The following is an 11883-nucleotide window of genomic DNA, read 5'->3' as shown; positions in this document are numbered from 1 at the left end:
AGCACGCTCGTCCTCGGCCAGGAGCAGGACCTCCTCGCCGGGGGCTATGACGTCGTGCAGATCTTCCGAGGTCACATGGCCGAGGTCAACCTTTGGAACAGGAGTTTGACCCAAGGTGAAGTCGAGGATATGGCTTCGTGTAGGACCGCGAGCTACGGAAACATCTTCTCTTCAGATAGAGACGAGGTGGAGGTGCTGGGCGCCACCTGGGAGTCCAAGGACCTCTCGTCGCTCTGTGAGAAAACGGAGGAATTCGTGATCTTCCCGGAAATGCGTTACCTGAGCGAATCGCGACAGGTGTGTCAGCGATTTGGGTACGAGGTGTTCGGACCTCGAACGAAACAGTCGAACGAGAGGCTGTTCAAAGAGTCGCTCCAGTTCACGAAATCTTGTTCGTCCAATTACCACCTGTGGCTCGGCCTGACTGACGAGGAGGAGGAGGGCGTCTGGAGGACATTCATAGACCATGACCCGGTCAACGACACTTACTTCGAGGGCATAGAGCCGAATGGCAAACGAGGAGAGAACTGCCTCCTGATGTTCCGACCCAACGGCAAGTGGGTGGACACCAAGTGCTCCCTGGCATGGCCCGCGTGCACTCCCTGCGAGAAGATGGAGGGAGTCCCGCTCCGCCTACGAGGCCTGTGCTACGAAAAGCAAGAGGAGAGCTACTACGAAGTCCTTGGCTACCGAAATGGCAAGCCGTACTTCCACGGCTTTTATGGAAACATGATTTACAGAACTCAGGATGGCAACTGGGAGCTCTTCGACACGAGGACCAACCAAACGCTCGCCACGATGACTCCGCGGACGGAAGAGAGCTACCCAGTCGGCCGCCATCGCTGGAGTCTGGCCTCCTCCGCGTGTGGCTTTCCCAATGCCAGTCAGATCGAGCTGAGTCTCTCCACCTGCAGCGACGACGAATTCACGTGCGCGAACGGAGACTGCATCCCCCAACACGGGCGGTGCAACGACGACGATGACTGCTCGGACTTCAGCGACGAGGACTACTGCACCCTCTTGCAGACGCCCTTGGGCTATCGGATCGGAAGACCCCCGAACGGCGACGCGAGAGGAAAGGAGCTGGAGCTGGAGACGACCGTCGATATCCTCCGATTCGTGAGGGTCGACGACGTCAGCGGCGTAGTAAGCTTGGAGCTCAATGTGGAGATTGTGTGGAAGGACTTGAGGCTGAAGTACCTCAACCTCAAGGAATTCATGGAGTGGAACATCCTCACGGAGAAGGAGATGAGTCAGATCTGGAGACCCAAGTTGGGCTTTCCGAACGTCTTCGATGGCAACGTAAAGCTCCTGAAGGAAGAGCTGTTCTTCAGGAAGACCAGTGATCCCCTGAGTCCTCAGTTCAACGACGTGAAAATGGGTGAGTCTCAACGAGTTTCCCTTCCTTTATAAAGGCAAAAATCCCTCTGTCGCAAAGTGGGTGGATGGACCAACCTGCAAATTCATAACAAACATAAAGAAACTATTGAGCAATGGGACAAAACAGAAAAATTAGAAGGGGGAGGTGGCGTTGGGCCGCCTCAGGTTCAACGCCACAACGCTAACCCACCTCACTTCCCATATTGAAAAACGCCTCCCTCCACAGCGCCCCCTATTGCAACACAAACCTTTTAATAACTCACGTCCTGACAACTTGCCAAACTATCAACAACAACAGACAAAACATAAAAAAAAAATGCAGAACTAAAAATATAAAATCTAATATTTCAAACTTACTATCAAATTAATGAAAGAATCGCCCATAAAGTAATCACTTCTCTAAGGGCGACAAAACTTTATGATTTTTATGACCTTATGATCTTTATGACCTTATCTAGATTAAGAAATATAGAACCATTTTCTTAATAATGACCTTGACATATGCCGTCGGTTAATAGCCAATAAATCCAACACGCAAGCAAGCACGAGGTCTTCTGCCGTTGGTGGAATTGAATGTTCAATATCAAACCAAAGAGATTGCTTTCAATATAACTGATTTTCCAACGGCAGATATGGTGTACTCTGGCGAGGCCGCTTCCATCATCCAGAGACAGCACTACAGGTTAATATGATATGGCAGAGTGGTTAAGTATTCGCATGTGCTTATGTAGGAAAAGACTTAAATTAATATAGATATCACGAACATAGATATGCAATTATAGATCAAACTTCATCCACTTTCCTTCCCTTTCCTTAAAAAAAAAAATCAATTATAGATCAAACCTCATCCACCTTCCTTCCCTTTCCTTTAAAAAAAAAATAAATATAGATCAAACCTCATCCACCTTCCTTCCCTTCCCTTTCCTTCCTTAAAAAAAAAAAAAAACACACACACACCACTTCCCCCTCTTGCCCAGCGGAAGCTTCTCGTGCAACTTGAACGTCTTCCGGTACCCGTTCGACACCCAGGAGTGTTCCCTCGTGCTCCGAGTCGCCATCAGGAAGGACCTCGTTAGGTTCTCCTCCAGCAGGTCCTTCGTCCGCAACCACGAGAGGAATGAACTTCCGGACTACGAAGTGGGGGAACTCTGGGTCTCAGCCACTCAGCGAGGCAACAGCGAGACTGCCTACAGCGTGCTTGAGGTTGTTGTTGTTGTTGTTGTTTTACTGTGGGATTGTTTGCTTGCACGGGTTTGCTTGTCAGTATGAATAGTTATCGGTTTGTTGTATGTTTATTGCCACTCAACGAGGCAACAGCCAGACTGCCTACAGCGTGCTTGAGGTTGCTTTTTTTTTTACTGTGGGATTGTTTGCTTGCACGGGTTTGCTTGTTAGTGTGAATAGTTATCGGTATTTTGTATGTTTATTGCCACTCAACGAGGCAACAGCCAGACTGCCTACAGCGTGCTTGAGGTTGTTGTTTTTTGTTGTTGTTGTTGTTGTTGTTTTTTTACTGTGGGATTGTTTGCTTGCACGGGTTTGCTTGTCAGTATGAATAGTCATCGGTATGTTGTTTGTTTATTGCCACTCAACGAGGCAACAGCCAGACTGCCTACAGCGTGCTTGAGGTTGTTGTTGTTGTTTACTGTGGGATTGTTTGCTTGCACGGGTTTGCTTGTGTGTGAATAGTTATCGGTTTGTTGTATGTTTATTGCCACTCAACGAGGCAACAGCCAGACTGCCTACAGCGTGCTTGAGGTTGCTGTTTTGTTTTTTGTTTTTTACTGTGGGATTGTTTGCTTGCACGGGTTTGCTTGTTAGTGTGAATAGTTATCGGTATTTTGTATGTTTATTGCCACTCAACGAGGCAACAGCCAGACTGCCTACAGCGTGCTTGAGGTTGTTGTTGTTGTTGTTGTTGTTGTTTACTGTGGGATTGTTTGCTTGCACGGGTTTGCTTGTCAGTGTGAATAGTCATCGGTATGTTGTATGTTTGTTTGTTTAGATGTGAAGGTGGGTGTGTTTGTTTTTTTATATTTTTGTATTTGTTTATCATAAATTGTTTGGTAAGTGGCTTTCCTTGAGTATTTCTTTGTATCTTTTGGTGTTTCTTAAGGTGCTTAACTTTTTTTTCTCTCATACGCTTTTTTAAATATATCACGCATGCAACGTGTAAAGAACCATATTGCAAATGATTTAAACGAAACATCTGTGTGGTTGTATAGCTGTGTTTGTGTGTATGTGTGTGTGTATGTATGTATCGCTATCTCTCTCTCTCTCTCTCTCTTTCTCTCTCTTTCTCTCTCTTTCTCTCTCTCTTTCTCTCTCTTTCTCTCTCTTTCTCTCTCTCTCTCTCTCTCTCTCTCTCTCTCTCTCTCTTCTCTCTCTCTCTCTCTCTTTCCCTCTCTCTCTCTCTCTCTCTCTCTCTCTCTCTCTCTCTCTCTCTCTCTCTCTCCTCCTTCCTCTCCTCTCCCTCTCTCTCTCTCTCTCTCTCTCTCTCTCTCTCTCTCTTTCTCCTCTCCTTTTTCTTTCTTCTCCTCTCTCTCTCTCTCTCTCTCTCTCTCTCCCTCTCTCGCTCGCTCTCTCTCTCTCTCTCTCTCTCTCTCTCTCTCTCTCTCTCTTTCCCTCTCTCTCTCTCTCTCTCTCTTTCTTTCTTTCTTTCTTTCTCTCTCCTTCTCTTTCTCTCTCTCTGTCTCAGCTATGTAGCAATAAATTCTCGTTCGTTCATGATATATGTTTATTGACTATGTACCTGTAAATGCACAACTGATAAGAATAATTAAAAAATAAAAATGACGGTATTTAATGTTAATTATAACGGTACAACTCATACACGTGATATTACATAATATAAACATTCTTGATATCAATTGTTCTTCATTGTTTGGTTACAGTTTAAGTGTTTGTTTTGATTGATTCTCACGTTGCAAGACTGATAGCTGCATGTCTGTCTATTAACGTATTCTGTCTACGATTGTTGTTGCAGGATGAGTTGATGATAAAATGAAATGTTGTGCATGCTTACGACATGAATTAGCATGTTTCGATCGATCGAGCGTCCGTCCTTTATGTAAATTGAATAAACTCTTTGATAGGCAATGACTATTTTGAGGAGACAGGACCACGCATTACTGTCTTCATTTTGACAGTGTTTAGAAGAGACAGGACCAAGCATTACTGTCTTCATTTTGAGTGTTTTGAAGAGACAGGACCTCGCATTACTGTTTTCATTTTGACAGTGTTTTGACGAGACAGGACCACGCATTACTGTCTTCATTTTGAGTGTTTTGAAGAGACAGGACCACGCATTACTGTCTTCATTTTGAGTGTTTTGAAGAGACAGGACCACGCATTACTGTCTTCATTTTGACAGTGTTTTGAAGAGACAGGACCACGCATTACTGTCTTCATTTTGACAGTGTTTTGAAGAGACAGGACCACGCATTACTGTCTTCATTTTGACAGTGTTTTGAAGAGACAGGACCACGCATTACTGTCTTCATTTTGACAGTGTTTTGAAGAGACAGGACCACGCATTACTGTCTTCATTTTGACAGTGTTTTGAAGAGACAGGACCACGCATTACTGTCTTCATTTTGAGTGTTTTGAAGAGACAGGACCTCGCATTACTGTCTTCATTTTGAGTGTTTTGAAGAGACAGGACCTCGCATTACTGTCTTCATTTTGAGTGTTTTGAAGAGACAGGACCACGCATTACTGTCTTCATTTTGACAGTGTTTTGAAGAGACAGGACCACGCATTACTGTCTTCATTTTGAGTGTTTTGAAGAGACAGGACCACGCATTACTGTCTTCATTTTGACAGTGTTTTGAAGAGACAGGACCACGCATTACTGTCTTCATTTTGACAGTGTTTTGAAGAGACAGGACCACGCATTACTGACTTCATTTTGAGTGTTTTGAAGAGACAGGACCACGCATTACTGTCTTCAATTAAAGAGACAGGACAACGTATTACTGTCTTCATTTTGACAGTGTTTTGAAGAGACAGGACCACGCATTACTGTCTTCATTTTGACAGTGTTTTGAAGAGACAGGACCTCGCATTACTGTCTTCATTTTGAGTGTTTTGAAGAGACAGGACCTCGCATTACTGTCTTCATTTTGAGTGTTTTGAAGAGACAGGACCACGCATTACTGTCTTCATTTTGACAGTGTTTTGAAGAGACAGGACCACGCATTACTGTCTTCATTTTGAGTGTTTTGAAGAGACAGGACCTCGCATTACTGTTTTCATTTTGACAGTGTTTTGACGAGACAGGACCACGCATTACTGTCTTCATTTTGACAGTGTTTAGAAGAGACAGGACCTCGCATTACTGTCTTCATTTTGAGTGTTTTGAAGAGACAGGACCACGCATTACTGTCTTCATTTTGACAGTGTTTTGAAGAGACAGGACCACGCATTACTGTCTTCATTTTGAGTGTTTTGAAGAGACAGGACCTCGCATTACTGTTTTCATTTTGACAGTGTTTTGACGAGACAGGACCACGCATTACTGTCTTCATTTTGAGTGTTTTGAAGAGACAGGACCACGCATTACTGTCTTCATTTTGAGTGTTTTGAAGAGACAGGACCACGCATTACTGTTTTCATTTTGACAGTGTTTTGACGAGACAGGACCACGCATTACTGTCTTCATTTTGAGTGTTTTGAAGAGACAGGACCACGCATTACTGTCTTCCTTTTGACAGTGTTTAGAAGAGACAGGACCACGCATTACTGTCTTCATTTTGAGTTTTTTGAAGAGACAGGACCACGCATTACTGTCTTCAATTAAAGAGACAGGACAACGTATTACTGTCTTCCTTTTGACAGTGTTTTAAAGAGACAGGACCACGCATCACAGTCTTCCTTTGTCTCTCTTTACTACAGGTTAAGTTTCGGTTGACGAGGCGCTGGACGACGATCATATTGTCCCTTTATGTCCCAACCACGATGCTGCTGACGATCGGCTACGCCACGCTCTTCGTCAGGGTCGAGGTCTTGCAGGTGTGTGGGAGGGGGATGCGTGGGAGGGGAGGGGGGGATGTGTGTGGGGGGGATGTATGTTTGTGTGTGTGTGTGTGTGTTTAGGTGTGTGTGTGGGGAGAGGGAGGGTGCGTGTGTGTATGGGGAGGTGGGGGTGTGTGGGGGGGGGATATGTGGGTGGGTGGGGGGGATGTGTGTGTTTAGCTGTGTGTGGGTGGGTGGGTGTCTTTAGGTGTGTGCGTGTTTAGGTGTGTGTATGGGGGGGTGCGTTTGTGTGTGGGTGTGTTCCGGTGTGGGGGGGGGGATGTGTGTGGGGTGCGTGTGTGTGTGTTTAAGTGTGTGTGGGTGTGTGTTTGTTTAGGTGCGTGTGTGAGTGTGTGTGTATGCGTGTGTGTGCTTAAGCATGGAAATGTAAAGCTATTCTATGTTTGTATCTATATCAGTGCTTCTTAACTGGAGTAAGTTCCAGGGAGTAGGCGATTACAGCAGAAAACGTTTCTCTGACCACCCTTGAAATTCTCATAAAGAGCTTCGTGATGTATATCAGTGTTGTTTATAAGATATTTTCTCAGTAATGACCAAAACGCTTTTTTCGGTTTTTACTTAGTTATAGGAGTATTTTTTATATAATTTAGTTAAAGATGTGAGGAGGGAGGGGAGGCGTAGAGGCAAGGACCCACTTCCAAAGAGAACGTTGAGGTAAAGATATATAGAAGCTGATAACACAAACTTGCAGTAGTAGCCTTGAAACCGCTCCTCTATCGCCCTCGTCACATCTCAGAAATGAAAACAAGGAGTCACTTAATCCTAGCAAATCGAGACAGAACCTCTCACCCGAGACAGAACCTCTCACCCGAGACATAACCTCTCACCCGAGACAGAACCTCTCACCCGAGACAGAACCTCTCACCCGAGACAGAACCTCTCACCCGGGACAGAACCTCTCACCCGAGACAGAACCTCTCACCCGAGACAGAACCTCTCACCCGAGACAGAACCTCTCACCCGAGACAGAACCTCTCACCCGGGACAGAACCTCTCACCCGAGACAGAACCTCTCACCCGAGACAGAACCTCTCACCCGAGACAGAACCTCTCACCCGAGACAGAACCTCTCACCCGAGACAGAACCTCTCACCCGAGACAGAACCTCTCACCCGAGACAGAACCTCTCACCCGAGACAGAACCTCTCACCCGAGACAGAACCTCTCACCCGGGACAGAACCTCTCACCCGAGACAGAACCTCTCACCCGAGACAGAACCTCTCACCCGAGACAGAACCTCTCACCCGAGACAGAACCTCTCACCCGAGACAGAACCTCTCACCCGAGACAGAACCTCTCACCCGGGACAGAACCTCTCACCCGAGACAGAACCTCTCAACCGAGACAGAACCTCTCAACCGAGACAGAACCTCTCACCCGAGACAGAACCTCTCATCCGAGACAGAGCCTCTCACCCGAGACAGAACCTCTCAACCGAGACAGAACCTCTCACCCGAGACAGAACCTCTCAACCGAGACAGAACCTCTCACCCGAGACAGAACCTCTCACCCGAGACAGAACCTCTCACCCGAGACAGAACCTCTCACCCGAGACAGAACCTCTCACCCGAGACAGAACCTCTCACCCGAGACATAACCTCTCACCCGAGACAGAACCTCTCACCCGAGACAGAACCTCTCACCCGAGACAGAACCTCTCACCCGAGACAGAACCTCTCACCCGGGACAGAACCTCTCACCCGAGACAGAACCTCTCACCCGAGACAGAACCTCTCACCCGAGACAGAACCTCTCACCCGAGACAGAACCTCTCACCCGAGACAGAACCTCTCACCCGAGACAGAACCTCTCACCCGAGACAGAACCTCTCACCCGAGACAGACCCTCTCACCCGAGAAACCTCTCACCCGGGACAGACCCTCTCACCCGAGACAGCCTCTCACCCGAGACAGAACCTCTCACCCGGGACAGAACCTCTCACCCGAGACAGTTCTCACCCGAGACAGAACCTCTCACCCGAGACAGAACCTCTCACCCGAGACAGAACCTCTCACCCGAGACAGAACCTCTCACCCGAGACAGAACCTTTCACCCGAGACAGAACCTCTCATCTGAGACAACCTTTTACCCGAGACAGAACCTCTCACCCGAGACAGAACCTCTCACCCGAGACAGAACCTCTCACCCGAGACAGAGCCTCTCACCCGAGACAGAACCTCTCACCCGAGACAGAGCCTCTCACCCGAGACAGAACCTCTCACCCGAGACAGAACCTCTCACCCGAGACAGAGCCTCTCACCCGAGACAGAACCTCTCACCCGAGACAGAACCTCTCACCCGAGACAGAACCTCTCACCCGAGACAGAACCTCTCACCCGAGACAGAACCTACTACCCACGACAGACCCCCCCGCGCAAGGAAGTTCTCACCCGAGACAGAACCTCTCACCCGAGACAGAACCTCTCACCCGAGACAGAACCTCTCACCCGAGACAGAACCTCTCACCCGAGAGACCTCTCACCCGAGACAGAACCTCTCCTCTCACCGAGACAGAAACCCGAGACAGAACCTCTCACCGAGCCGAGACAACCTCTCACCCGAGACAGAACCTCTCACCCGAGACAGAACCTCTCACCCGAGACAGAACCTCTCACCCGAGACAGAACCTCTCACCTCTCACCCGAGACAGAACCTCTCACCTCTCACCCGAGACAGAACCTCTCACCCGAGACAGAACCTCTCACCCGAGACAGAACCTCTCACCTAGACGTAACCTCTCACCCGAGACAGAACCTCTCACCCGAGACAGAACCTCTCACCCGAGACAGAACCTCTCACCCGAGACAGAACCTCTCACCCGAGACAGAACCTCTCACCCGAGACAGAACCTCTCACCCGAGACAGAACCTCTCACCTAGACGTAACCTCTCACCCGACACAACCCCTCCCCCCAGACAGAACCTCTCACCCGAGACAGAACCTCTCACCCGAGACAGAACCTCTCACCCGAGACAGAACCTCTCACCCGAGACAGAACCTCTCACCCGAGACAGAACCTCTCACCCGAGACAGAACCTCTCACCCGAGACAGAACCTCTCACCCGAGACAGAACCCTCTCACCCGAGACAGAACCTCTCACCCGAGACAGAACCTCTCACCCACAACACAGCCTCCCACCGGCAACACTTCTCACCCGAGACAGAACCTCTCACCCGAGACAGAACCTCTCACCCGAGACAGAACCTCTCACCCGAGACAGAACCTCTCACCCGAGACAGAACCTCTCACCCGAGACAGAACCTCTCACCCGAGACAGAACCTCTCACCCGAGACAGACAGAACCTCCCACCCGAGACCCGAGACAGAACCTCTCACCCGAGACAGAACTCTCACCCGAGACAGAACCTCTCACCGAGACAGACCTCTCACCGAGACAGAACCTCTCACCCGAGACAGACCTCTCACCCGAGACAGAACCTCTCAGAACCTCTCACCCGAGACAGAGCCTCTCACCCGAGACAGAACCTCTCACCCGAGACAGAACCTCTCACCCGAGACAGAACCTCTCACCCGAGACAGAACCTCTCACCCGAGACAGAACCTCTCACCCGAGACAGAACCTCTCACCCGAGACAGAACCTCTCACCCGAGACAGAACCTCTCACAGAACCTCGAGACAGAACCTCTCACCCGAGACAGAACCTCTCACCCGAGACAGAACCTCTCACCCGAGACAGAACCTCTCACCCGAGACAGAACCTCTCACCCGAGACAGAACCTCTCACCCGAGACAGAACCTCTCACCCGAGACAGAACCTCTCACCCGAGACAGAACCTCTCACCTCTCACCCGAGACAGAACCTCTCACCCGAGACAGAACCTCTCACCCGAGACAGAACCTCTCACCCGAGACAGAACCTCTCACCCGAAACAGAACCTCTCACCCGAAACAGAACCTCTCACCCGAGACAAAACCTCTCACCTAGCCGTAACCTGACGAAATTCCTCAATTCCTCAATTCCTCAATTCCCCGTCAGGTGAGGCTGGTGGTGAGCCTGACGACGCTGCTGGTCCTCTACACCCTCTTCAACAACACGTCCGACGCCCTCCCCGCCACAGCCTACGTCAAGATGGTCGACCTCTGGTTCTTCTTCAGCATCTTCGTCCTCTTCTTCATCATCATCTTGCACGTTGCACTGGAGTACGTACCGAGGACGAGGACGAGGACGAGGACGAGGAGTACGCCGTCGACGCCGCCGCCGCCATTCACGCCGGTCGGGATAACGAAGGTGTTTCCCTCGGCTGCCGTCGGGCAAGAAGCGTCTCCGCAGTCGTATCCCCGATGGGTGTTCCTCAGGAGTCCCGAAGGAGTTCTCAGAGTCACCAGGAAGTACATCGTGCCAATTACAATGATCGTCTTTAATCTCGTCTACTGGCTGGTGATTTTTAATTAAGCACGTCTGATGTTCGTGGAGTGACGTCGAAGGCGTGAGTGCCTATGTGGTGTTGTTGTTGATGTCTAGGCGTCACGCTTTCTTGAAGAATCTTGCTAGACATTGTGTGGGAATTGTCCGCTTACCTGTTTGTTATATGTGTTGTTTTGTCACTATTTCAATATATTTAGATTCGAATATTTCGTGATTTATATTTCACCACAGACAGTCATTACTTCTGACTTTTAGATCGGCTACTGGTACTACAACAACAACAACTACTACTACTACTACAACAACAACAACAACTACTACTACTATTACAACCACTACTACTATCACTACTACTTCTACCACTGCTGCTACTTCTACTGCTACAGCTGCTGTTCTCTATTTGCCTCCCCCCCCCCCCTTCTTAGAAATTTAGAAAAGTTATTTATACAGGATCTTGAATACTCAAAGCTACATATTCTTTCCTAATGCATCTCGTATTATGATTTTTACATATAATCACCAATGTTCATTCTACTTTTTTACATTTACTTATTTTATCATTACCACCTGATCTTATCATCTTATTTGCAACAATATCATCATAATTATCATCAGTATCATTATCCTCATTATCCTCATCATCATCATTATTATTATTAGTATTATTGTATCTATTAATATCACTATCATGAATGCTATCATTTTTATTATGCTTGTAATTATTACTCTTTCTGTTGTTATTATTATTTTCATTGTTTTCATCATTATTATTATCGTTATAATTATTGTTATCGTTATTATCATTATTATTATCATTATCATTATCATTACTGATATTATAATTATCATTATTATTATTGTCATCATTATTGTTATTATTACCATTATTATTATCCTTATTATTGTTATCATCATCATTATCATTATCATGAGAATCATTGTTCATATTATCATTGGTATTATCATTATTATATTATCACTATTACTATAGTAAAAAAAAATCATTATTATCCCTAGTATCATTGCAATCATTACTCTCATTCTCGTAATCATTATTATCATTACTATCGCCATCA

General features: G+C 47.4%; 1 protein-coding gene across 1 annotated transcript in view; it reads left to right on the top strand.

Annotated features, from left to right (window-relative positions):
• The window catches only part of LOC122261047 (uncharacterized), a 15089-nt gene extending 4015 nt beyond the window's left edge, over positions 1 to 11074 (top strand). Inside the window, exons 4-8 of the mRNA XM_086547069.1 lie at positions 1 to 1381; positions 2011 to 2062; positions 2358 to 2583; positions 6277 to 6393; positions 10418 to 11074. The exon at positions 1 to 1381 is cut by the window's left edge and continues 200 nt beyond it. Coding sequence (XP_086403195.1) covers positions 1 to 1381; positions 2011 to 2062; positions 2358 to 2583; positions 6277 to 6393; positions 10418 to 10834 — 2193 coding nt within the window. The 3' untranslated portion in view covers positions 10835 to 11074. The remainder of the gene's footprint in view (positions 1382 to 2010; positions 2063 to 2357; positions 2584 to 6276; positions 6394 to 10417) is intronic.
• The last annotated feature ends 809 nt before the right edge of the window (positions 11075 to 11883 follow it).

The sequence above is a fragment of the Penaeus japonicus genome, unplaced genomic scaffold, assembly GCF_977035675.1.
Source record: "Penaeus japonicus unplaced genomic scaffold, GWHDUDI00000001_assembly GWHDUDI00000019, whole genome shotgun sequence".
NCBI lineage: Eukaryota > Metazoa > Arthropoda > Malacostraca > Decapoda > Penaeidae > Penaeus > Penaeus japonicus.
Note: the sequence above shows the minus strand (reverse complement) of the source record. Positions and strands in the feature narration are given on the sequence as shown.